The following is a 27,086-nucleotide window of genomic DNA, read 5'->3' as shown; positions in this document are numbered from 1 at the left end:
ACTTTTAAGCTCTGTGACTCAGTGACTGAGAGATTTAAGGCCGAGGCAAAACAAAAAACATAATTATCTATATCCACATTTGGTGAACTATCACTTCAAACACAACCACTTCATACTTTTCTTATGAATACTAATACTACTAATTAAAAAATTCTTCGTAATTACATGTGGGGTGTGATTCGTTGCTAACTTTTCTTAAATTGCTAACTTGCTAACTCGTCAATGTAATGTATTAAAAAAGTCAACACGATGATGCTGAAATGTCAATATAAACTTAAGTTCATATTTTAATACATTGTGTTGACATTAATATTTAAATGTCAGCACAAATATGTGTTGACATTTTAATGTGATCGTATTGACCTTTTTAATGCACTACATTGATGAGTTAGCAAGTTAGCAATTTTTAAAAAAAATTAGCATTATGACGCACCCCTACTATGTGCATATATGTGTCTTGTAAATAGACCACTACTACTATATTTGCAATTTTGTTATTTAACCCTTAAAATTAATTATTGATTTTCGTAGGTAGATTGTGAGTAATTACTATAATTTGAATCATCCATAAGGGATAACGTAGGACCATTTCTTTTGTTTGTGTCTATCACGTTGCTTTGACTTGTTATTTTCGTTATTGCAATGCTTCAAAATTTTGTGGGCTATAAATTTTAAATTACCAATAATATTCCAGCTTTTGAGGATTTCCATCTCATTGATATATACACTTGATTTGGCTACAAAAGGAATAAAATAGAGTAAAAAGTAAAAATTATAATAGCAAAAAAATCCAAACTATTTGAAATTTGTAAACGAGAAAGAAGTGTGAATATAGTGGAAAGAGATTAGAAATTTTTGAGCATATTGTTTGGATTGATCAGTTTGGAGGCAAACGGTCCCAAAGCATCATTCCCTCAAAAATATGTAGTATATAAATATTGTGTTTTGGTATCCAAAGAAGAAAGAGACAATTTTACCCAGCTGTGTTTCACACATCACCTCTAATCTGAATGGATATTTTTGTCATTTACACATTTAAAGCTTTCTCTCTTTCTCCTTGTTTGGTCAATTTTTTCTCTTACATTATGATCGGACATATATGACCCATATGTTTGTCTTAGGATTTTCTTATTTTTTTAAAAAAAAATCACAACTTTTAATTATTGTACTTAAACCTTTTATGGACCAGAATATTTTCCTTTTAGGACATTATCTTTGCTTCCACTAATATATGAAAGAATAAAATTCAATTGCTATGGTGCCTTATGTCGATTAGGGTATGGTTTGGGCTCCTTTCATTTGTTATTAAACGAATAATACTAGTGTGTTTGTCTTATTTCTAGTAATAATCAATCTTTTGCCATTCAAGCAAAGGCCCCACAACTTGAAAGATATTTTTTGGGTCATTTTTGATGCATTTTCACATTTTTATGCTCTTAACTTTTTCTTCATCTCTTGAGAGAAATAGTCAAGTGGTCAACATTTTTGTGTGTAAAGAAGACTTATTTTTATAAATTTCAATTTTGAGAGTTGGATGATTTCCACCCCTATAATTCGATTTGATAATGTGTGCTTTTGCACTACAATTAGCACAAAGTATAAAAAATAAGAAGTATAAATCCTATCCTATTATAATAATAAGAAGAAAAAATAAATCAAATCCCACTAACGAAATGCTAACAATTAAAAGCATGAACATAACTAACCTACTCAAAGACATGCATGAAAATAGCTAACAATTATGGCCAAATGTAATAATTAGAAAATAATGCCAAGTTAGGATTTAATTTCGTAAGAGATATTATTATGTCAATATATAGTTAGCACATTAAATTACAAACACACCTCACATAGGTTAAAATTTATGTTAAATTAGCTATACCCCAATTCAAGGATCGTGTTTGTCGCCAAAAGCTTAAAACAGAATCGTGCATTCTTTAAATGGGGTCGTTTGCTTTTCTATTTTCTCTCTTCTTCGTGATGATAAAATTAAAAGGAAAAAGTAATAAGGAAAAAGAAAAAGAAAAAGAGGAAACTACTTTACTTGATTTCTTTATTTCTCTTTCTCTTTCTCTTTTGAGAGTAAATTAATATTACCAAACTTGGTCTATATACTAATATACAGAGCTACACTTATTAATTCCCGAGTCTTTAATAATTAATATCATGAGAATTAGCAATCGTTTTTTTGTTTATGCGTCCACTTAATACAATAGTATGCAAATCACACAAGACAATAGCATAATACATATTCATTTTACCACTAGATCATTCCCCAGCAAACATTAAAATTCACAATTTAAAATAAAAATATGTGAAGTAATTATAATAAAATAAAATGGTAAATAGAGATGAATTTAGTGGGAGTGGACATAGGTGCTCGATGAATCTTGTACAATGCAGAAATGAAAATAAAGATTCTGTCTTGTTGTTTCTCTTCATCATCAGTTGGGGTGACCCATGTGCAGATATAATGGAAGTGATGAGTAATCTTTTTGTAAGAGAAAAGAAAAAGGCAGAAATAAAGATGACTATAAAATAAAGAGGAGAAGAAACATGTTTGTCTCCTATAATCATAGAACTAATGTCACGCTCTCCAAATGGGCTCAATCTAATCCAAATTTCTCATCATTTTTCTAAAAAGATACACTCAGGCGTGGAGCTCCACTGCTTTATTTTTCGAACTACCCCTCTCTCTTTTTTACTCATACACCTATAACTCGAGTCATCACACAAATCATCCTTATTTGAGTTTGATATCGAGGGGTGGGAAATCTAGTTCAACCGAACCGAACCAAAATTTATCATGCTCGGTGTGCATATCATGGAGTAGAGCCAAATCTCGAGTTTTATTTACCGAATACTTTGAGACTCTTGATCTTATTTAAACTTAAATAGAGTAAAAAGATATTTGTAATTTTAGATTTATGTTTACAACTAACTATGAACATTTTCTTTGTTGTTCTCTTGCTTATTCTGTAGCGTTATCTTCTCAACTTTATTGTTTGAATTGGGTGATTTTCTTTACTCGTTAATTTAAGGGTGTTCAGTCCTTGTTTCAGTTTGATATCTTGTTTTATGTTGCCTGATTATACACTTTTTACAAACTTTTGCACGTCATTTTTGGGCTTGAGCTTTTCTTGTTATGCAGAAAACATTTTAGTTACCTCGGAAAAATAAGTTATTTCATTCGCAATATATGGCATATATTCAGCACCCAAAACTAAATTCTGTTAGCAACTTAATAAAGTAATTTCTAATAATAATCTAGGGTTAATTTTTATGTTGCATTTGTTTTTCTCACCACGAAAATAATGATGAAGAAATGCATCAAGTACAGAAGCCAAAGAAAAAGTGTTGGTCTTTTTTTAGTCTTTGCAAAAACGAAATTATTGGATAATGGTAATGGGAAGGTGACCAAAACCACTATCAATCTCTAAGCTACTTTATTGAGATTCTCACATTCCTCATTAAATTTCTATTAAATTTTGGGATTTTATTGAATGGCCAAACTCAGGGAATGTTGGATTCCCCCTCTGTCCTTCGCCATAACTGTTCAAAAAAATTGTAATTCCCAAAGTGAAAAAAATTGTAATACCATTACATAAAGTTTACAGAGATAATGACAAGATTATCTTGTACTTACCCCCAAATCCACTATTTCCCATGAAATAATATGTCTACCTAGTGAATCGATGGCCCATGTAGATACTTGGATTTATTTTGTCTGGGCATTATTTATTAATTAATTTATTATTTTTTGTCTTGATTAACCCACTAAAAATTTGAAATCTTGACAAAGATTTTGTTAAACACCTAAAGTTTAGATGATGTTATTGTAATATTCATCCCATCTTTTTTTGAAGTAAATTATTATTTTCCTTGAGAAGCACCTGACCCGTGACAGCATGCTAGTTTCCTTTATACAACACAAAAGACTGAGCAACTTTCTTTCTTGGACTGCCAGAAAATGAATCTCCTTCCAAGAATTCATATTATCACAACCTCAGCCATTGCTGAACCTCATATCCTTCCCCATTTGCAGTAAACAGGTTTTATAGCATTCCCTTTTTGTCTATTTTCCAATGGAAACGCCAAGAAAGAGTGAGGTAGCGGTTTGGGCCGTCGTGTTCCTTTGCTTTTGGAGCTCTGCAAACGGTTTGCTTTCCGCAAAAGGTGTAAACTTTGAAGGTAATAAGGTGTCCCAGTGATTAAAAATGGTGTCTTAATGCTTGCTTTAAGGGTGTTGTACCTTCAACTAGTGTGTTTAATTTAATTTCTGTGGTTTGTGTAGTGCAAGCTTTGATGGGGATTAAAGCTGCTTTGAGGGATCCTCATGGGGTTCTTGATAATTGGGATGGTGATGCTGTTGATCCATGTAGCTGGACTATGGTCACTTGTTCCTCTCAGAATCTTGTGATTGGCTTGTAAGAATTTCTGATTGTAGATTTCTCAAAAAATTGGAGGGTTTAAGAAAAAATTGTTTCTTTCTTTTTTGGGTTAATTTGATTAATAGGTTGTTGTTTGGTGCAGAGGGAGTCCTAGTCAGAATTTATCTGGCACTCTGTCTCCTAGCATTGGGAACTTGACTAATCTTCAGATAATGTGAGTGCATAATGAATGTTTGAGATTGATATTGATGTTTGGCACATTTTCTTGATTATAATTGTGTGCAAGGTATTTGATTTTTGTTGGATGGGTTGTTGTATTGTAGATTGTTGCAGAACAATAACATAACGGGACCGATTCCATCCGAGCTTGGGAGGCTGTTGAGGCTTCAAACGCTTGATCTTTCGAATAATCTGTTTAGGGGCAGCATTCCTCCCTCTTTAGGCCTCTTGAAAACTCTTCAGTACATGTGAGGATCGAGCTTTGAATTCTTAGGAAAAATGATAAAATGTTTTGAGGTCTAATGGTGTGTGTGTTGCTATCTATATCAGGAGGCTCAACAACAACAGTCTCTTTGGAGAGATTCCAATGTCACTTACCAATTTGACTCAGCTTTCATTAGCGTAAATAAAATCCCTTTTCCTTCTTCCATTTGCTGCTCCATTTCTGTGAAGAATGTGTTTTTGATGTTGTTGTGTGTTGATTTCAGGGACTTGTCTTACAACAACTTGAGCGGCCCTGTGCCTCGTTTCCCTTCAAAGACGTTCAAGTAAGATATATGCTGTTTCAATCTTTTGTGTCTGCTTATGTTGCAAGAAGTGGAACTTAGAGTGTATGCATTGTCTTGTTGTGATGGCAGTGTCATTGGGAACCCCTTGATATGTAACAGAGGCTTCGAACCTCAGTGTGCAGGCGGCGTAGCATTGATGCCGATGTCCATGACCTTAAACACTACACAAAGTATGATGCAAAATTCCTATGTTCAAATCTTGCATATGTGTATATATGTTTGTTTATCCTTACGTTGTTGTCTCAGCAGCTCTTACCTCTGCCAAATCGAAATATCGCAAGCTTTCCCTTGCGATTGGGACGAGCGTGGCAGCCATCTGTCTGCTTGCTGCTGGATTCGGGCTATTTTTCTGGAGGAGACAGAAGCGTAAGCAGCAAAGGTTCTTCGATGTTAATGGTATGAACCCTAGTTCTCATCTTCAAAAGCAGGCTAGGCTGGTTGAGACCTTGAATTGATCTATACGTACCGTGTCAATTATCTCAGATCGTGAGCACGAGGAAGTCTCACTCGGGAACCTGAGGAGGTTCCACTTCAGGCAGCTGCAGCTCGCAACGAACAACTTCAGCAGCAAGAACATCCTAGGAAAAGGCGGCTTTGGCAATGTCTACAAGGGCTATCTCCAAGATGGCACTGCTGTGGCTGTGAAGCGCCTCAAAGACGGAAGCACAGCAGGCGGGGAGAGACAGTTCCAAACAGAAGTCGAGATGATCAGCCTAGCTGTCCATCGCAACCTCCTCCGATTGTATGGCTTTTGCATGACAGAAACCGAAAAACTCCTGGTCTACCCCTACATGTCGAATGGCAGCGTTGCTTCACGCCTCAAAGGTAAAAAAAAAATCATGCTTGATTGATCGATCGATCATGTATGCTAATGGCACTTGATAAACTGAGCAGCCAAGCCGGTCCTAGACTGGAGCACGAGGAAGCGGATCGCCCTAGGAGCTGCAAGGGGGCTGCTGTACCTCCACGAGCAATGTGACCCGAAGATAATCCACAGAGATGTCAAGGCAGCAAACATACTCCTCGACGACTACTGTGAAGCAGTGGTGGGTGATTTCGGGTTGGCAAAGCTTTTAGACCATCAGGACTCTCACGTCACGACTGCTGTCCGTGGCACAGTCGGCCACATAGCCCCCGAGTACCTCTCCACGGGCCAGTCCTCTGAGAAGACCGACGTCTTTGGATTCGGAATCCTTCTCCTTGAACTCATCACTGGACAAAGAGCACTACAGTTTGGCAAATCAGCTAATCAGAAGGGAGCTGTTCTTGATTGGGTAAGCCAAACTATACTACATTCAAGTAGAAGAAAAAAAGAAAGAAAAAAGAAAAAGAAAAACACTATACTGCATCTCAAATCTTGTTAAGAAAGTCTTAAACATTGTAACCATGAATGATCTCAGGTCAAGAATCTTCACCAAGACAAGAAGCTCGAAGATCTAGTCGACAAAGATCTCAAGAACAACTACGATAGAATCGAGCTAGAGGAGATAGTGAAAGTGGCATTGCTGTGCACTCAATATCTTCCAGGGCTGAGGCCTAAGATGTCGGAGGTTGTTCGTATGCTTGAAGGCGATGGACTAGCGGAGAGATGGGAGGCATCTCAGAGAGTAGAGTCACACAAGTTCAAGACACAGGAGCTGTCGTCGTCAGAGAGATATTCGGACCTGACCGATGATTCATCGTTGCTTGCACAGGCTATAGAGCTCTCTGGTCCAAGATGAGAAACAACTGCTTGTGGTTTTGATCATCAAACTTCTCAAAGGGGAAGTTCACACAGAGATTAAAAAAAGGCTACTAAATTTGAAAGCCAAGTTTTCTTTATGTTTGAAAATAGCCTAGCAAAAATGTAAGATGCAGAAATGCTTTGATGTTTCCTCATTTACTGTATAGGGTAGCTTTTGTTTTTCTCTTATGCATGAGAGTATTTTGATGTTTCCTTTCTTTTCTTTTTGTTATATTTGTGGAAGTAATATAAACCATTTGTTTTAGTATTTTCTATGTCATATTATGTTCACTTCAAAAGAAAACGATAAATCAATAAAGAATGTAGATTAATTGAAATTTGTTGTTTATAAAATTCACAGCATACCAAAATAATGTTAAATTAGTGAGTACTTCTAAAAAATCTTGTGATAACAATTTAAAAAGAAAATCAAACAGAAAACCCAAGAAAATACTAGGAGTAACTTTTATTGTTAAGTCTTTGTATTCATGACTATCAATAATCAGAATTCCCAAATTGAAAAAACCCTTTCTCTATCCCCACCACCGATCCTCCACCTGCGCCGCCCACCATTCTCATTTCTTCTCCTCGGCTGTCGTCTGCTTATCAGTATCTCCACTGCTCGTCTCACCGCGCTTCAGCTACATTGCAGGTATATTACATGACACTAAGAATGTGGATTTGTTGGATTTGATCGTATCGTGGAAATTCAGAGTTATGTTTTGTAAGAGATGAGCTCGAGCTCAGTCCGTCTTAGCATAAAGAGCTTTTTCGCGAGCTCGGGTAACAATTAACATACTAATTTTTCACGGGTTGAGCTCGATTTCATTTTGTTTGACCAAAACCCTAAATTAAAGGTTCAACCCTGACATTCCATGTACTTCATAGTTTCTTTGGACTTTAGGATATTAACTCACTTGACTGAATCTACTGAGTTTATGTATGTACATCAGATCAATTTAGAGAGACTTTGGGGATCAAGATGGAATGCGTGGTGCAGGGAATTATAGAGACTAAGGTAAGTTAAAGCACAATCTTTTTCTGTGATTGTAGTAGAATATTTGACTAATATGTTTATTTCACTGCTTGAACTTGAACTAATTTGCCAATATTTTCCAAAGTCTGTTGTTTTCCTGCATTTTGTGATTATGGTGATGAACTATTGAACTTGAACTTTGGGAATGTGGATGAATTGTGGACTATCATAGGACTGCTTTTCCAGTTTTGCCATGTTCACCTTTTAAAAGCTTTGGGTTTTTTTTCCTTAATTTTAATTTGTCTTCATCTCCTGGAATATAGTTTTCATCTTTTTTGACACATTAGTTAATATAATATCACACTATTTCTCAGCATGTTGAAGCCCTGGAAATTCTTCTTCAAGGACTTTGTGGAGTTCACCGAGAGAGTTTAGAGGTTCATGAATTGTGCCTGAAAAGTGTACCGAACCTAGGTATAAATCTTTCTGTTTATTTTTACTTACAGCTAACCATGGTTTATACTACTATACTAGTTTATACTTGCACTTAGTGTGTCTCATAACTTCTTAGCAAGTTGAATGTCTCTTGTGGATAGCTTAAATAATAAGTATTTCTGTTATTCTCAAGTGAGATCTGTTCTTTCTTTCCATTAGGATTGGTATCATCTGAAGTCCGACTTCTGTGTGACCTTGCGAAGCCTGAACCCACATGGTATGAATCGAGGGTCTTCCACCAAATGCGTTTAAGTTATCAGCTGTGAGAAATTTGTAATGAATATATCATTTAATGTGCAGGACTGTCCGACACATTGGTGGTGCTATGAGGGGTGCTGGTGCTGAGCAAATTTCAGTGCTTGTAAGGACTATGGCAGAAAGTAATGTAAGCAAAAATGCTCTCCGCTTATTTTATGCTCTTGGATACAAATTAGACCATGAGCTGCTGAGAGTAGGATTTTCCTTCCAATTCCAAAGAGGTACTCAGATAACAGTGGCAGTGTCCTGCGTAAATAAGATGCCAAAACTTCATGCATCTGACGATGCTGTGCCGGTTACACCTGGTATCCAGCTGGTTGAAGTAACAGCCCCTGCATCATCAGAGAACTATACTGAGGTTGTTGCGGCTGTGTCGTCTTTCTGTGAATATCTAGCACCGTAAGTTCATTACTTTTATCTCTTAATTTTCTGCTAAATATGCTTGAGTGTGAACTTTGCAGTCCTAAGCTATTCGGTGCTACATGGGTGTGTTACAAGACTCACAATTTAATTATGGTACATGTAGTAATTCTAGAGCTGATTATCACACCTTATGAAAGGTTCTTCATTTATCCCCACATGCCATTTTTTCCAGGTTAAAAAATACTTAAGCTTGTTTGAGACATTTCCATGTTTTGTGTTATGATTTTAATAGTTGGAAGTGCAAAGAGATTTTATTAGTAAGTTCGACTGCTTTGTGGTCTCCAAGGTTTTGCTGGAATATGACCTTACAATATGTACAATGTTCCATTTCCAGACTGCTCCATCTATCAAAACCTGGCTTATCAACTGGAGTTGTTCCCACAGCTGCTGCAGCGGCTGCGTCTCTCATGTCAGATGGCGGAGGCACAATGCTGTAATGGAGATTAGGTACTCCTACTTAAAATTATGAACAGCAAATATGTTTGAAATCATTTGTAAATTGCAACCATTACATGCTAATTGTCAGAGTTGTCTTGGTTGATCTAATGTGTGTAGGGAAATGGTTGAAGTCCTTTCCTTTGCCCCTGTTGTTTATTCAAGAAATTATACATTTAAAGAGAGACCCTGTCTAACACGTTGATGATTCTATTTTATAAAAAATATAGTACTCCATATATATTTTTATTTCATGAATCAAGTGTGATGGTGATGGATTCAAGAACATTTGAAAATATTTGTTTACACTAAAATGGGAAATAAATGTATACTCTACGGTAAACCCAAAAAAGGAAAAATGTTTGAATCGGAGATTAGAGTTGATATCATCTGATATAAGTGAGTGTCCAAGTATCAATAATGGTTTTTTATTTAAGTGATTGGTGAGTAGAACTTCCTATTTATCAGTGGGAGGTGTTTTCAATTAATCGACTAAATGACAATTTTCACTTGCTCCTATGTCAACTCCAAAAACAACAAGACACCGAAGGGTATAGACGCTTTCGAGTATACTGGGAAGTCTAGTAATTCATCACATTTAAGTTAAATTGGTTGCTAAATTACTAGTTTAGTTAAATTGACGTTTTTTTTATTTTTTTAAAAAAATTCTCTGGTTTTGTTTTGGCGTTAGTTTGAGTAGATTATTATATTGATCCTCGGTATATTATTGGTTGGTTTCGAAATATTTATAAAAATAAGTCCTTAAGAATTAAGAAAGATTGTGGTATATGATTGAGTTGTTTATCATTAATAACGACATAGGGATTTATGTTGATAGGGATTTAGGTTCAACAATATTTTCTATTTTTTTTCTTTAATATATATGCATTTAATAAACGATTAAACAACCTCAATTGTGGCAATATTGTTCTCCATTTATGGTTGTTGAATACAACCATAAATTAATTTCCTACTTACATATGTTTGCGTCTGAAAACTGGAAAAAGAATCTGTTATATGTCCATTTATATTTTAAAAAAATGAATTAATATTGTAGAAGATGGAGTACTAAGATAATAACAAAATGTGGTTTTGAGTCCAAATCAATCAACAAGAATTTGACAATCTAGCATGATATCTATTTTGTCTTCTACAGTTCTACTAGTGTGCACATTGTTAATTTTTATATTGTTGTTCTTCTGTTAAAGACAACAAAGGTCAATAAAATTGACTTGTGAAAGAATAAATTTGACAGGAAAATGTTGGTTTTGAGTCAAAATCAACGAGAATTGGGTAAACATAATAATTTCTATTTGTTTTGCATTAATATCATTATTAACAATTGATTTATCATATGATGTAACATTATAAATTGAATTCATTTTTGTGATAATATCCCCTAATTAAATACTATGTATGAACGGTTTTTCTAATTGATGATGTATTTAGACACAATCAAATAATATATTAGTACTATATTTTTTTTGAGTCGTAAAGGAATCACTCAAATTGGTTATTAATATCGACACGAAATGGAATGTCTAGTGGAATTACATCGAAGGAATACAATACAATAATTAAATAGTGCGACATGATTTATGCGTCACGTCATTTCCAAATAATTTGTGTTACAAATAAGTCAAAAGTAATAATTCTTGTAAATGAAATATTATTACTACTGCGTTTTCTATGGGCAACAAGCACAATGAATTTAGAGGACTCACACTTTTCATTAATCTTTTTTGTCCCTTTGGTAAAAAAAAATTGTGCGCATCCCCTTTTTTCAATAAAATCAAAAAGGCTTAAACCACTCAATAAAACCGTGTGTACATTTAATCAAAACAAGACAAATAAAACAAAGGTCAAGGCCATTATTAAAAAAATAAAACCTAAATGAAAAGGCATGACTTAACTCAAATCCTGATTATTTGATGAAGAGGAAGAAGCGTTTTATTTACTAAACTTTGGAGTTAGGATTTGAAATAATTCCGTATTGTTTGTTTTCATATGGTCTCATTTTCAAATAATAGTTTTGAAAATGGCAAAAGCACATCATTTGAATATTTCTAATTTTTGTTTTAGTGTAGTATTTTCGTCTTTGCATGTCATTGTATTTTTGATTCGATGAATCCGACCTTTTTTTATACTACTAGAAATTAGAAGATCCTTAAAATATTCGTTGTTCAAACAAGTGGCCCATTATTATTCAATTAAATAAAGAAAAATAGATATTTATAATTTTATTAGTCTAAGAAATTATTCACCAAATTTTACACCGCTCAAATCCGCCGCCGTTTCACAGTTCAGTTGCTTCATAAATTACATGAAGAGAATATGTACAAAAATAAAATACTGCCCAATTTTCTAAAGATGCTTTATTTTATACTACTACTTAAGATTTTATACAAAAAACATTATAATTATTGTTATGAAAGGGTAAGGAAATTTCCTAATTAAAGCTCAACTGAAACGAGGCTGGAATCTAGTCACCGATAATATCCACACGCTTTTTGAGATATTTAATATTTTTATATATTGCCATTAAATTCTTTTATGTGTTACAAAATGTTTAAGTTAAAAGGGAGAGTGAATAAAATGAAATAGAACAAACACAAGTTAAAAAAGAAACATTAACAAAAAATACAACTAATGCCTAAAGAAAAACTACAATCAGCCATAATATAATATATGACAAAGCACCCATCACAAGCCACACGAACGAAAAAATCACAAAAGCAAAGCAACAAATTAAAAGGTCACAAAAGATCAAATAAACACAAAAGTAAAATATAGAAAACAATAAAAATAAACAACAACTAAACCATAAGAGCATCTCCAGTGGGCGGATGTCCCACTCGGACATCCACTAGGACATCCCGAAAACACCTCCCGCCACGTCACTAGGACTTCCCATCCCACTGCCATGTCACTAGGACATCCCCTTCACAATCCGCCCTTCCCATCGCCCTTCCCACTAGGACTTCCCGCAATAAAAAAAATCACAAATTCACAAATAAAACAATTTACGTTTACGGAAATAAAATTTCAACACGAATACGAACGAGAAAAATTAACAACTTCATTTAAAAAAAACATACATGATTTGAAAAAAAAAATTACATAGTAATAAAACAAAAAAAAGTACTAACATCAACGTCAACCCTTCCGCGTCCAAACCTCTTCGATAATATCGTTCTGAAGTCGAACATGGGCATCTATTTGCCGCATGTCGGCAAATGCACGCATCCGCTCGACCTCTCCATGAGGTACCCCCATATTCACATTCGTGGTGGCCACGCTGTGACTTGGACCTGCACCCGTATCATCTTCATTGGTCCACTGAGTCAGTTCCGCACCTTCATTTTCGACAATCATGTTGTGCATTATGATACATGAGTACATGACATCGCCAATGTTGGGAATATACCACTGCCGTGCAGGACCCTTGACTACCGCCCATCGACTCTGGAGCACACCAAATGCCCGCTCCACATCCTTGCGCGCTGCTTCCTGACGGCTCGCAAAGTATGACTTCTTTTGTCCGAGCGGATGCTTGATTGTCTTCACAAAGACGGGCTAGTTTGGGTATATCCCATCCGCCAAATAGTACCCCATATTGTGCTGGTTGTCGTTGGTGACGAAACTGATGGCGGGACCAACGCCATTGCACTGAGCATTGAACAGGGCGACGATTGGAGAACGTTGATGTCGTTGTTCGACCCGGCGACTCCAAAATAAGCATGCCATATCCACAGCCGGTAGTCAGCTACAGCTTCTAGGATCATCGTGGGATGCTTGGCTTTGAAGCCAGTAGTGTACATCCCCTTCTAGGCGGCGGGGCAGTTCTTCCACTCCCAATGCATACAATCTATGCTGCCCAACATCCCAGGGAACCCGTGCACCGACCCATGCATATCTACCAGACTCTGGCAGTCTTCGGGGCTCGGACTCCGAAGATACCGCTCACCGAATATCGCTCTCACGCCCGCGCAAAAATTCTGCAGACACTCGACAGCTGTCGACTCGCCAATGTGGAGGTACTCGTCGAACATGTCGGTCGCGCCTCCGTACGCCAGTTGTCTGATTGCGACAGTGCACTTCTGCAAGGGCGTGAGTCCGGGTTTGCCAGCTGCATCCTCCCTGATCCTAAAATACAGGTATCTTCTCTCTAAAGCACCCACGATGTGCAGAAACAGCGGACGATGCATCCTAAAGCGTCGCCGGAATAAGGCTTCCCAAAACGCGGTTGCGGAGCGAAGTAGTCTGCATACAACTGAATATGTGCAGCAATGTGGTCACGGGGTACTGTAGTTCGACGATGGATCGGCCGAGGTACCGCAGCCTGCTGCCGCCGCTGCGCCCTCTACTGTAGCAGCCTATCTATCGCACCTTCCACAGCGACCTCCAATTCATTCTCGCTATCACTGTCACTAGACATTCTAGATATACTTGAAATTAGAGATGTAGAGAAAGAAACTTGTTAACACAAGTGGTGCGAATGAAATAAAATTCAACGAGCCGTATATATAGAGTTTAAAAAAAATTAAAAAAAATTTAAAAATCGGACGTCCGGGTCGCGGACGTCCGCCCTCCCGTCGCGCCGACGTCCGAGGACACCCGACGTCCTCACGGGACGTCCGTATCCGACCTCCCCTGCCATAATGGCGGACGTCCCGGTCGCCCGTCGCGCACGTCCGACCGGACGTCCGCCATTGGAGATGCTCTAAGCTTAAACTACTGCTGTGGATAGTTTTCAAAGTTATAATTAATTAATTACAGATATGAAAAGATGGGATTGTTGTCCAGTTAGCCAGTTGTATTTGACATAGACACATAGTTGGGTTGGGTGTATCGAAATTACAATTGATTAGTTACAAATATAAAAAAAAATGGGATTATTGTCCAAATTGCCACTTGTATTTTTATAGGAAAAATATAACTTTTTAGTTACAAATATTAAAAAAAATGGGATTATTGTCCAAATTGCCACTTGTATTTTTATAGGAAAAATATAACTTTGCAATGGATTAGGCATGAAGAAATATTTGGCGTCTCGGGCATGTATTCTTGAAGACGTTGAAAAGGTTGTTCTAAATCAGACAACTAATTATCTGAACTGTTGCATTTATTTGTTGTGACTGAATTAGTCTAAACGAGGCTGCAAATTTTCACACCAATCATCATTTTTGTAAGTGGAAGACATGTATTGTTACAATTTAAATTCTCTGCAGCTCTTCTATGCTATAAATATATTAATTGATTTTTTTGCTTTCTAGTGGGGGAAGTTGACACGATATGATTTGAGTCTTCTTTTATTATTTTTAAGAAAAGGGGTGACGATTTTAAAATATTTGTTGCTGTTGCACTATGTAACAATAAATATTATGTAGATAATATTATCATTTTATAACATGTTAGCATTATTCTGGAAAAAAGAGTCCATTTTATTTCAACATATTTCTTCTGGAAAACAAAGCTTAATGGGCAGTGACTCAGCTTCAACACTCCCTATTTTTGATACAAATCAAGTAAAACCTTTTACTATGAAACAAATTGAACTAATCAGAATTACTTCTATACTATGGTTAACAACTTAACATACTTGAATATCCAGCTCAACTACCCAAACTTTATCCATTTTCTTCAAAATTCCCATTATTTTTATTTTCCCTTCTTGTAAAGTCGTATTATAACTACTCCCTCTGTCCCAGCCTAAGCGAATGATGGATCCTTAATCACAATTAATCACAATCCGATCCACCTAAATTATGACTACTCCACGAACATGCCAGCGATCATGAGTTTGCTCTAAAATAAATATCGTCTTGCAAATCTTGACATATGATGTTATTTGGTTAAAGTTTATAGTATATAGTCATTTGAGTGAATTGTATTAATATAAACATTAAATGAATTACGTTTTGTAATTACAACATATATGATGATTGAACACTAATTTTTCTTATTAAAAATTGTACCAGATCATTTTGGGAAGATCTGAACATTATATATATAAATTAACGCGAAACCTTTTAAATTTCCATCTCAAATTTCATGAAAACAAGAAAAGTACACACTATATCGATATATAATTTCAATCGAATTGAATTGATTGGACTTTGGAATTGCAAAATTCTGTGTTTTTGGATTTCAATTTGATTGAAAGTGATGAATGAGGATAACTGTGTCCATCTTTTTAAAGTGGAGAAAAAAATAATGAATTTGGGAAAAATTAAAATGGGTAAAGTGGCCGGCAGATAAGTGGGAGGGCCAAAGTAACACTGTAACAGTTACTATGCTCACATTATTCAAACTAATAAGTACTACTAATTTAATATGATGTCAAATAATATACTCCTCAACTTTTTTTATTATTTTGTGCACGTTTATTAAATTGTAATTTTAATTCTAATTCTAATTCTAATTTTGTTACGAGTATTATCGTAACACACCGGCCATATACAATGCATCGTTTTGTAAGAATATGAAGAATTGAAGATTGAATTATAGAGTTAATAAATATACCACATATGACATATCTATACAGTAGTTTATATTCTATACCAATGTGGCATATTCTTTTTTGGCAGATATACCGGTGGGTTAATTAAGCAGATTTGTATCCCATTGATGACTAAGTGTTCAAATACCCATAATAAAAATATTTGTATTTATTATTATTATTATTATTAAAGGTCACTACAAAAAAATTGTACTATCTTTTAATGATAAAAATAAAGTGTCATTAAGGAATGAACAAATTATCTTAATCTTTTGTTTTTCTATAATGTTTCTATTTTTTAATTGGAACATCAACAATATATTTAAATATTTATTTTTGGCTAAAGTATTTGTTTGTTTTATTTATCAACAATAAATACTTATCTAGTCTTTCTTTTTAATGTGTCTCAGTTTTGAATTTGATATAGCGTCTTACTAATAATAGAGTCACAATAAGAAAGGATTAATAAATTTATTCAATTTCTTCTTCTTTCGAGGATTTGGCGATTTATTTTATAGTTTACTAACCCATATTTTTAAAATTAGTTACAATTTCAATGAATAAATTTGGAGAATCTTTTGTCACACGGTTAGATATCATGTTCACTATTCAGTTCCAAACCTAATAATACAGAAGCAAGGACATATTAGTAATTCACATAATCAAAAATGTATCCTGTATTAATTATATCAACTATTGAGGAGTAGTAGTAAATTGCAATTATATCAGCCACATTTATGTACTTACGATGTTAGTTAATTTAGAATTAACCCAATTATATCACAGTAGTAGTGTATTTCCTCTGTGTAAAAATAAAGAAAGGTTAAATTCAAGTATTGCTACTCCCACTATATAAATTATACGCACCTCTCTATAAATAAGGTCATCTCCTCCTTCCCTCTCACCCACCAACTTTCACTCACAAATCAATCTAGAGAGAGAAAGAGAGAGATGAGGAGTCCACCTCAAGTTTCTTCAAACCAAGAATTCTGGCATTGGAGCTCTCCTCTGCCTTATCTCTTTGTGGGATTAGGCCTCATGATTTTACTCATCACCGTCGCCCTAATCATCCTCGCCTGCTCATTCCGCAAGCGCTCTACCTCTGACGAAAAGGCGCCGCCTCCCCCCGCCGCCCCCGCCGTCGTCGACAACACCCCCAAAATCGTTGTCATCATGGCCGGAGACGACAACCCCACCCACCTCGCTATTCCCATGCCACCTGCAGCTTCATTCCCAATCGCTCAAACCTGCGTTTGCAATGTCTGAATTTCAGTCTCGCCGCCACAATTTTGTAGGAAAATTTTTGGTTTGGATTGTCTTAATCTCGTCTAGCTTTGTAATCTTTTTTCGTTGTTGTTGTATTTGATCTTCGGGAATGTAATCTTATAAATGAGCATAAATATATGAGTTTCTCAAGAAGCTTTTCACTAATTACTCTCTCTTTTGTTAATCTTTCCGTTGCTTTAATTGGGTTCTGGAATTTTTTGTTGTGTTGTTTTTGAAATCAATTGGTACAGTTGTATTTGACGATATGTGTAATTTAGTTTAAATAAGATTAGTTAGGAGGGGTTTAGTGAGTTACTTAGAAGAACAGTGTGAAAGTTAATAAATTGTTTTGTATTGAATTGATGAATTCAGAATTGTATTTGGTAGAAACTTGAATTAAAGGAAGACAGAATTGTATTTGTGGTAAATTAAAGATAAAGTTCTCATAATTAACCCAAAACTACACTATTCATTACTGAATTTGAAGCTAGTATACTTTGTTCTCTCTTTTTTCATGACCTCACATTTTCTGAAGATAAACCAAACATGTCTAATCATGAGTTTGCATAACACTTCAGTTCTTGACACGACACAGAATTGGTTCTTGTAATGAATAGAAATCAAATGAGGAATTTCATTATCCAATTGGTACGAGTCGAATAATTAATCGAGATGAATATTGATATGTTTTAATCTAATTAATTAACTTTATCGAGTCTTAAAAAAAGTAGCTTGGAATAAATCATATAAATAATAATAGCCGTAATTATGATCTGCGCGCGGCGACTAGAATATGATTCCAACACAATATTACTACACTAATAAAAGTGGAAAGGGATCGGAGAGCTATTTATTATCTTCTATTTAGGCCTTTTTCTTCAATGAAACTGAAACTTCACCTCACAAATTATTTCTGCTTTATTTTTTCAGGTAGAATCATCAAAGAATAAATATTTTGCACCCATGCCCATCATCAAAGACAGGAAATAGAATTTAATATTATGTAAAGTCGCATTCAATTGTGATGAATCGAAATATTAATTACTCTTATTTTACCAAGTGCCTTTTAATGTAGAGATAGAGTCCAGTTAATAAATTGAGAATTCGTTATTGTTATTAATTAATTGTAAAAATAGTGAAATGGTCATAAAAACAATTTGCTTTTTTTAAAAAAAATTTGTAAAATTAGGGCAAAATCTGTGGACCATGGGATGCGGCGGATCGAGCACGCAAAGAATTAATGATGAGTTGAGAGAATTTGTTTTGTTTTTTTTATTATTAAATAAAAAGAGGGTGGGAAGTGGCTGCTCTGCCTTTAACTTAACCATTTAATATTTCTATGCATTTTCCATTTCAGACACTGTGAGTAATGGGAGACACTTGTGCTCTATTAATGTCTGCCTGCTCTCTCTCTCTCTCTCTCTCTCACACACACACACACACACATTTGTATTAATGGCACTTCAAATATGAACAAATCCAGTGGATGCACACAGTCACAAAGACACAGAATCGTGATAGGATTGTCAGCCTTCTTCCTTGTTGCTGCCTTTGGTTGTTATTTATCGATTTTTTTGAACATATGATTAATGAGAATTATGTGATTCGTGTCAAAATTGGGTTCATGCATGTCTTCAATATTCATCAGATCACAAAAAATTAAAGAAGTACTACTACAAAAGTAGTGCCATTTTTTCTTCTATTGGTTTTTTTTTAAGATCAAATGTGGTATTTTGATTTGCTTAGAAATTGCAAAGGGGGTGTTTATTTATTTTAGCAAATAGTGACGTGACTTCACGAAATTAAATGGATTAATCACTTTTTTAATTTAAGCCAGTTACTTTTATGTGCATACTGTAGCAGTATGGAATCGATATTTAGGGTATGCACTAAATCGAAGTCTAATTTTTAGAATTTGGTTTCATAATATTCTTCAATTTGCATTACATTAACATTCGGTATTTTTAGGCTGGTAGCACTAATTCCCACGGCAAATATAGTAATTTCAACCATTCTACTATAGTATTCACAATTTTCTTTTTTTAATAGACTCGAATAATGGAAGAAATTAAGTTAGATATTATTCTTGATTATTTTCGATTTCTTCCAATGCTCCCCTAAAGTGAGTATCGGAATTTTTTATATTTAGCTTGTGTTGATCTTCAATCTGAATTTGAGTTTGAATTTTGGACAATTTATATTCTTCTCACTTGAGTCCCTCAATTAAACTCGTGTCATTTGAGTTTATGGACATTGGACAGTCTATATATAGTCATGCTACTACTTGAGATCTTCATTGGTAAATTAGCTAGTCTCTTATCATGGAGTTAACATGATATTGGAAGAAAATAGAAGGATGTTCATCACACACACACACTATATACACTGCACATATGCTTTGCACACAACAACAACACAATATACACACGCACGCATCCCTTCATCACACACACATACATACACTCGTACAAACAACTCAAAATATATGAAAATAATGTAGAGATATATCATCTAATTATTTAATTAATTTTTTTAAATATTCAATTTAAAGCTAATGTCAATTTTTGATTGACTTTTTGACATACAGGACCAAGTAAAGAATTCGAAATTAAAATAAAATTTCACATCAACCATTTATTTTACCAAACAAAAAGTTTTGAATTCAATTAGAATATTATAAATTCAACATTAATTTTATAGCATCTCAATATTAATTTCGTGGTACCAAGCTGACCTTGAGTGCTTCCTTGAGAAAGTTCATAAAGTTATCCATATTGAGTATTGAAAGTGTCTATGTGTGGCGTATAAATTTATGCATGTATTGTTCTATGCTGATTTTGAAGTGTCAAATTATATAGCAACTCCACTCCTACACTTTTTCCATCCCAAGAAACCTCTACCATCAGTTCTTTTCTTGCTTTCTTTTTCTCTAATTATATTGAATCCAAAAATCATCATAAGTTATCTAAAATCTATAAATTGTTTTTTTTTTAAAAAGAAGCCGAGAAAAAAGGCATCCTTTTAAGATGCGGAAAATATGCGTTGGTAGTCTCGATTTCGGTAACTAGGTTTGTATAAAGTGAAAGAATCTAATGATTATTGGAGGAGTTAGTATTAATAATATGAGTGGACAGCAGATGTAACAAATTTATGAATTTTTGGGAGAATCAATTGACTCACAAATGAAGGCCACTATGTTCTCATACTCCAATTAAACAGTGCACCCACACAAACATTTCTTTTTCCCCACATATCCCCTCGCATATTCCTTTTTTATGTACTACTTCTACTTCATTCATATTGCTTGTACAACCTTTTCTATCTCGAGTATGTTAGTACACCCAAAAAAAAAGATTATGTTAGTACACCCCACTATAATTAAGGATCATAATGGATCGAGATTCGTCCCCATTTATTTAAATCAATTCTTTAAAACTAGCTACGCTACTAGCTAGCTAGAATTGGAAAACTGTCGCGATCTTAAAGCCTTAATTTATACTACTAATAAATTGATTTTTTTTTAAAGAAAAGTAGTAACTAATTGAATGTGAGCATATATAGATTGGGCTGGAATTTGTATGGCCCAATACATTTTTGGGCTGGGCCGAGTTGGCTTGAATTTTGCATTTGTTATTTGTAACAAAAAAAGGAGAATCTGAAGTTTAATTTGAAGATGTGACATAGGTGTCAACAGAGAAATCTTAACCCGTGGGCCTCGACCACAAAAACAGTTTATTCATTTATTTACTAAGGTTGGTTTGTTAGATAAGATAAATATGAGATACACTAAGATCTAGTTTGGCTAGTATTGAAGCACTCAAGGATTCAAGGGCGGAGGTGAGAGTATTAATCATGAATACAATGTATTATGTAATCTTGGCAATATGGAGATTTTACAAAAGATACGTTGACATGAGCTGAACTTTTGGGAAAGAGACAACAAGCGACAAAAATTAGTCAGTCACAAGTTCTCGACTTCTAAGACAGATGAGCAATATGGTAAGTGTGATTGGCTAAATAAAACACACTCATCTACTATGCATGTTCAACAACTATAATCCATATTCTGTATCATGCCAAACATTTCAATCATTCATTATTCAACAATTTAGGCTGTTTAAGTATATAAGAGAAATCAAACTGAAACACAAAAATACTAAAACCAAACACAAATAATAATAAAGCACAAATGTGCACCATATAATTTGAGTTAATCTAATAAAAAGAAGCTTCAAATGTTCTTGAATCCAATGCCAAATGTCATTTATGAGCTACGCAGAGACTTTATTCCATCGAAAATGTAAAATGGGCGAACCTCAGTTATCGATCTTCTTAGCAAGCTTGAACCACTCGGTATGGAAGGCTCCGGGGATATCCGTCCTCTCGTACGTATGTGCGCCAAAGTAGTCACGTTGAGCCTGCACCAGATTAGCCGGAAGTCGTGCCCTTCTGTAAGTGTCGAAGTACGCAAGACTAGCAGACATACCAGGGGTGCTGATGCCGTGGTTGATTGAAAGGGTCACAACTCTCCTCCAAGCCGACTGCCTCTCCATGATCTCCTTGGCGAACTCAGGGTCCACGAGTAGGTTGGCGAGATCTGCATTCCTGTCATATGCCTTCTTGATGCGATCCAAGAAGATAGCGCGAATGATGCATCCACCCTTCCAGATCCTGGCCAGCTCGCCCAGCTTCAAGCCCCATCCCATCTCGATGCTCTTTTCACGAATGAGATTCATTCCCTGAGCGTAGCTGCATATCTTGGATGCGTATAGAGCTTGCCTAACATCGTGGATCAACTTCTCCTTGTCGACCTTCTCAGGAGATATGATGTCCCCGAAGTTGAAGACTTTGGCAGCTTCGGTTCTCTCCTCCTTCAAACCACTCATGAATCTTGAATCTAGAGAGGCTTCAATCGTAGGAGCAGCGATCGACAGTTCAGCAGCTTGCTGAACAGTCCATTTGCCAGTGCCTTTCATTCCAGTCTTGTCCAACACGTTGTCGACCAAGTAACCGTCTGCCTTATCGTCCTTGATGCCAAAGATGTCGGCAGTGATCTCAATCAAGAAGCTCTGAAGCTCACCCTTGTTCCACTCTGTGAAGACGTTTTTGAGCTCCTCGTTTGAAAGCTTTCCAACAGATTTCAGCACGTCGTAAGCCTCAGAAATCAGCTGCATGTCACCATATTCAATTCCGTTGTGGACCATCTTGACAAAGTTTCCCGATCCTCCTTTGCCGATGTAGGTCACACAAGGACCACTGTCAGGAACTTGGGCTGCTACCTTGAGAACGATGTCCTTTATGTACTTGTAGGCTTCAATCGACCCTCCAGGCATCATTGAAGGTCCGTTCCGAGCACCCTCTTCACCACCAGAAACTCCCATGCCAAGGTAGAGAAGGCCTAATTCGGCCATGGCTTTCTCCCTCCTCTCGGTATTCTCATACCACTCGTTTCCACCATCAATGATGCAATCCCCTTTCTCCATATAGGTGGAGAGTGTCTTGATGGTTTGATCAACTGGAGCCCCGGCCTTGACAAGCATGATGATCACACGAGGTTTTTGGATCGATTTGACAAATGATTCAGGATCATGGAAGCCAAACACAGGGAGATTTCCTTCCAGTTTGGCCCTCTCAGTAGTCTCGTCTACTTTAGATGTAGTTCGATTGTAGACAGAAATCGGAAAGCCTTTCTCAGCAATGTTGAGGGCCAAGTTTTGTCCCATAACAGCAAGGCCAGCAAGGCCTATTCTGTTCAGTTTTGGAGATTGCTCAGCCATCCTTTCTCCTGACCAAAAAATAACATTCAGTATTCATAGAATCCAAACACTGAAATAATAATAATAATAACAAAGATTAAAATATAACTGAGAAACTAACCAACTCCAAATGCAAAATGTTCATTTGCATCAAAAAGGAACAATTTTTTTTTGAAACAGACTAAAGAATTTTTCTCAACATCTAACCATTGGAAGCCTCGGACAAAAGAAAAGCCAATGACATCGATTTTGCACGATTGTTGATTCATTACGAAGGAGAAAACCTTGTTCATTGTTATGTTCATACAAAGCAGAGCTTTTTTTATGCTTCTAATAGAGCAAAGTGTATTCTTCATTCAATAATTAAATGGCAAAGAATCACTAAAACAAAATGTAGTCCACTAAAGTATGGTAAGCACTCCCTCGTTTAGGCACTATTTAGATCGGAAAATCATTCAATTAGGAACAAAATTTGGATTAACTTCGATTAGATCTCAAACTTGCTACACAACTACTATCCTGATCAACAATCTTCCGATTCAAAATCATGATGGAATTTAAACAAAGCTCAATACTTGACTTGACTGTATTCTATAAAATCAATCCAATAAAACATCAAAAACTTTGATAGCTTATTTCGATACAATCCAACCAAATCACTTCGATTCCCAATTCTAATGTTGATTCCAAAAATTCCTCCTTTCCCACTAAATTGCATCTACCTAAACCGATCAACAAGGCATGAATTCCGAAATTGAAATAAATGACAATAAGCAACCACAGAAAAAAAGGAAACACAAATTCAAGTCCATAAACTCATCCAGTTTTTGCTAACAAGTAATAACAGATCAGAAAAAGAAGGCCATACCTTGGTTTTGAGCTACAACTGAATTTGACTAGGCAAGAGCGAAACCACTGAGCAGCAAAGATCTGAGAATTTTGCAGAGAGGTAATTGGAGTAATTAAAGGAAGAGGAAAGGAAATAAATACTTATAGGTCCTCTATTTGAAATACTAATAAAATTTCTTTTTTTTTTCCGTCCCATAAAAATAAAGACATTTTTTTATTTTTAGATCTCATTCTAATTTTGTTAATTTCTTTTCACTAATAAAAATGAGTCTTATTACAATATCAATTATGCATTAATTCTCGTTCTCATATGATTCCAGATATTCATATTTCTAATAAGAGAACATAAATATTGTATATTTATACATGGAATTTTTTCTTATTTCTATTTTAATTTATTATTTATGGATTTTACTAATTATTATACTATTTAAATTAATTTTTCTTTAACTGTACATTAAAATTGTGTTATCGTATTTGTATGAAATAGAAAGAGAAAAGTATTAGGTAGTGCAAAAATGTTGAACGCCTTCGAAGGTCAAATTCGGCCAACTACTTTTCCCCACACTTGATGGTTGTTGGGGTTGGTGGCAGAAAATACAGATCTTCTTTTCAATTAATTAACACTTCCATCAAAATTAGTCGAATTCTAATTACGGAATAAAAATGGATAATATGCATACGAGCTAATCTTTTATTACAAGCGGTAGAAGTTAATTTAAATTCAGACACTTGATTTACTGCAAAGATTCGATTTTTACAGTATTTGGTTTCTTTTTAAACAATGTTTTATAGTAGGATCCTATTTCGAGGTGGTATATTCTTTTTTTCATATGATTATTTTCTGGTTGGGGGTATTTTTGGGAAATTAAAACGTCTGTTATCTAGAATGTTATTGATTGTGAAACTTAATCAGTATTATAAAAACAAAATTACTGAAATCGAGTATTTGTAGTATGTTATTTAATGAGAAATTTCGGAATATGGGTCTCAATTCGCTGGCCTTTCGAAATTTGGGATTATATTCGCTGATCTTTCTGAAAATGGGATCGAGGCGTGCGGATTTTTCGTAATAAGAGTTTTTTGAGTTTTTCTCTTTTTTATACTTCTTTTCTTATTATTCCTCTCATAAAATATATTAATGGCCATCCTCTCCTCCCTATCTCTCACAAATTCATTTGATCGGCCAGAATAAGAAATTCTAAGGTAACAACTCAACCTACTTTTCCTAAATAAGTACTAATTTTTAAGCATATTTACCTTAATGAAACGAGTAATGTAAGAATGCATAATTTGGAGTTGATATAATTTGGAGTTGATATAATTTGTGATTGTTTGACGAAATATCTGATTGAATTTAACTGAATCTACATAATGTGAGAGATCAAAATTAAATAGTCGTTCTCATACTGCAACCACAGTAGTAAACTATACTATTACGAGAGGAAAATTATTCCATTATTGATTTTTCCAATTTCTTGCAACTTATTTTAGTATTTGGCTATTTGCATAAACTATTCACTATGAAAATACAAAAAGAAAGTTAATGGTAGTGTAGTGGAATGAATCACTCTTTATGGAAAAAATTTGAGGAGAAACAGTTAAGGTAATGGTCTAATGGAGTTCACGGGAAGGAGATGAAGAAAGGGAAATAGAGAAGGAGAAGGAGAAGATGGTCCTTTAATATATTTTATGAAATGAATAATAAGAAAAAGAAATATAAAATTGAGAAAAATTTAAAAAACCCTTATTACGAAAAATTTGTGCGCCTCGATCCCATTTTCTAAAAGGTAAGGAAATTGAGACCCATCTTCTTAAATTTCTCGTTATTTAATGAACCACGTTATCAGCAAAAATAAAATTATTGAAATCGAGTATTTGTAAGGTTACTAATATTCGTGGCAATTTGGACTAAAAATGTAACAACCCGAACTTTCGTACCTTATTATTATTATTAGCCTAAAGATAAATAATAAGTGATCGTTGTAGTATTCGAAATCTGCCATTTTCATGTATGATAATTGATCTTGGAATTATAAATAATCGTTGCTTCGTTCTCGAACGAATATTTCAAGTAAAAAAAAAAAGGGTAACACCAAATAAAAACTTATAATGTATGGCATATCTCCGAAGTCCGCTAAATTACTATCATACAAATTTATCAAATCCTTATCTATTACATTTAGAGAAAAGTTCACGCAGCCCGTTCAACGGTCGTGCTCGCACTCCAAGAAAGTTCGGTACATCATCAGGGAAGACTATGGATGTTATTTGTTTTCCTACACCAAAGCCACGAACTTAAACTGGGTTTTTCTTATACCAAAATAAATAAATAAATAAATAAAATAAAAAGAGGGCAAATTCAGAGGATCGTTTTTTTTCACATTACATTTAATGCTGCTTTTAATTAGAACAATAGATCATATCTCCTACTGACAAAGGAGAATAAATTGAGATAGGAATGTGTCAGACAACTTTCTACCAACAACTTGCTAGCTAAGGCCATCCACAACGCTGTCTCTATACCGTCTCTTAAACCGTCTCTTAACTACTATTTGAGCACTATTTGAGGGCCCCACTGTCCTTTTTTCCTCCATCTCTTAACTAAGAGACGGAACCTGCAACGCTCCGTCTCTTAACCGTCTCTATACCGTCTCTTAATTACTATTCATTCAATTTAATTTATAATTTTTTTTAAAACCCAATTCAATTTAAACAAACACACTTTATTAAAATTAAAACAAAATTAAAAAACACACAAAATAAAAAAACACACAAAATAAAAAAAACACACAAAATAAAAAAACACACAAAATAAAAAAACACACAAAATAAAAAAAATTATTAATCATCCTCCGGAGGCGGTCGAGGTTGAGGGGGAGTCGGAAGGCCAAGTTGTGCTGCCATATGCACAATTCCGTTCCACCAGGCCGCGTATTGGGAGTGCGAGAAGCGGGAAGTGTCCGCCATTGTGGCGGTCATGTACGCCACCATAAGTGTGTCCGAGCCTCCTCGCGAGCCCGATCCTGAGGCCGGCTGGCTTGATTCGCCTCGGCCCTTCCTTGCTCTAGCCGCTTTCGCCGCCTTCGTCCCTTGCGGCCGACGGCGCCTACTCGCGGATCCTTCTGCATCGCCGACCATAGCCGCTTTATAGAGTAAAAAATTTAATAAAAAACAAAAAAAATATAAAAAAAAAACAAAAAAACGGTAATAGTACCGTTACA

The 27,086-nt window shown here is 35.1% G+C and overlaps 4 protein-coding genes across 8 annotated transcripts; 3 read left to right on the top strand and 1 right to left on the bottom strand.

Moving 5' to 3' along the window:
- The first annotated feature begins 2,901 nt into the window (after positions 1-2,901).
- On the top strand, positions 2,902-7,170 carry LOC121769131 (protein NSP-INTERACTING KINASE 1-like). Of its 2 annotated transcripts, none has more exons than XM_042165830.1 (11): positions 2,902-4,191; positions 4,295-4,427; positions 4,534-4,605; positions 4,715-4,858; positions 4,941-5,012; positions 5,099-5,158; positions 5,249-5,349; positions 5,426-5,575; positions 5,663-6,004; positions 6,074-6,453; positions 6,580-7,170. In XM_042165830.1, exons 1-11 carry the CDS (start codon positions 4,086-4,088, stop codon positions 6,898-6,900), a joined length of 1,881 nt encoding a protein of 626 aa, XP_042021764.1. In that variant the 5' UTR covers positions 2,902-4,085; the 3' UTR covers positions 6,901-7,170. The 2 variants fall into 2 exon arrangements, with proteins under 2 accessions (XP_042021764.1, XP_042021765.1); XM_042165831.1 differs by having other exon boundaries at positions 2,911-4,191; positions 5,429-5,575.
- A 213-nt stretch (positions 7,171-7,383) lies between these two features.
- Positions 7,384-9,743, top strand: LOC121766514 (mediator of RNA polymerase II transcription subunit 18-like). Of its 3 annotated transcripts, XM_042162769.1 has the most exons (7): positions 7,384-7,554; positions 7,856-7,920; positions 8,253-8,352; positions 8,533-8,590; positions 8,674-9,030; positions 9,389-9,501; positions 9,610-9,743. In XM_042162769.1, exons 2-6 carry the CDS (start codon positions 7,885-7,887, stop codon positions 9,489-9,491), a joined length of 654 nt encoding a protein of 217 aa, XP_042018703.1. In that variant the 5' UTR covers positions 7,384-7,554; positions 7,856-7,884; the 3' UTR covers positions 9,492-9,501; positions 9,610-9,743. The 3 variants fall into 3 exon arrangements, with proteins under 3 accessions (XP_042018703.1, XP_042018702.1, XP_042018704.1); XM_042162768.1 differs by having other exon boundaries at positions 9,389-9,743; XM_042162770.1 differs by lacking the exon at positions 7,384-7,554 and adding an exon at positions 7,582-7,759 and having other exon boundaries at positions 9,389-9,743.
- Positions 9,744-16,942: 7,199 nt separating this feature from the next.
- Positions 16,943-17,257, top strand: LOC121768718 (protein GLUTAMINE DUMPER 6-like). The gene has a single exon (XM_042165259.1). It carries the CDS (start codon positions 16,943-16,945, stop codon positions 17,255-17,257), a length of 315 nt encoding a protein of 104 aa, XP_042021193.1.
- A 4,074-nt stretch (positions 17,258-21,331) lies between these two features.
- On the bottom strand, positions 21,332-24,017 carry LOC121769227 (6-phosphogluconate dehydrogenase, decarboxylating 2-like). 2 transcript variants are annotated; one of them, XM_042165967.1, is made up of 3 exons: positions 23,882-24,017; positions 21,744-23,042; positions 21,332-21,675 (listed from the first exon to the last, which is right to left on the bottom strand). In XM_042165967.1, exons 2-3 carry the CDS (start codon positions 23,032-23,034, stop codon positions 21,665-21,667), a joined length of 1,302 nt encoding a protein of 433 aa, XP_042021901.1. In that variant the 5' UTR covers positions 23,035-23,042; positions 23,882-24,017; the 3' UTR covers positions 21,332-21,664. The 2 variants fall into 2 exon arrangements, with proteins under 2 accessions (XP_042021901.1, XP_042021900.1); XM_042165966.1 differs by having other exon boundaries at positions 21,332-23,042.
- Between the last annotated feature and the right edge of the window lie 3,069 nt (positions 24,018-27,086).

Source organism: Salvia splendens, chromosome 15 (genome assembly GCF_004379255.2).
Source record: "Salvia splendens isolate huo1 chromosome 15, SspV2, whole genome shotgun sequence".
NCBI classification, from domain to species: Eukaryota; Viridiplantae; Streptophyta; class Magnoliopsida; order Lamiales; family Lamiaceae; genus Salvia; species Salvia splendens.
Note: the sequence above shows the minus strand (reverse complement) of the source record. Positions and strands in the feature narration are given on the sequence as shown.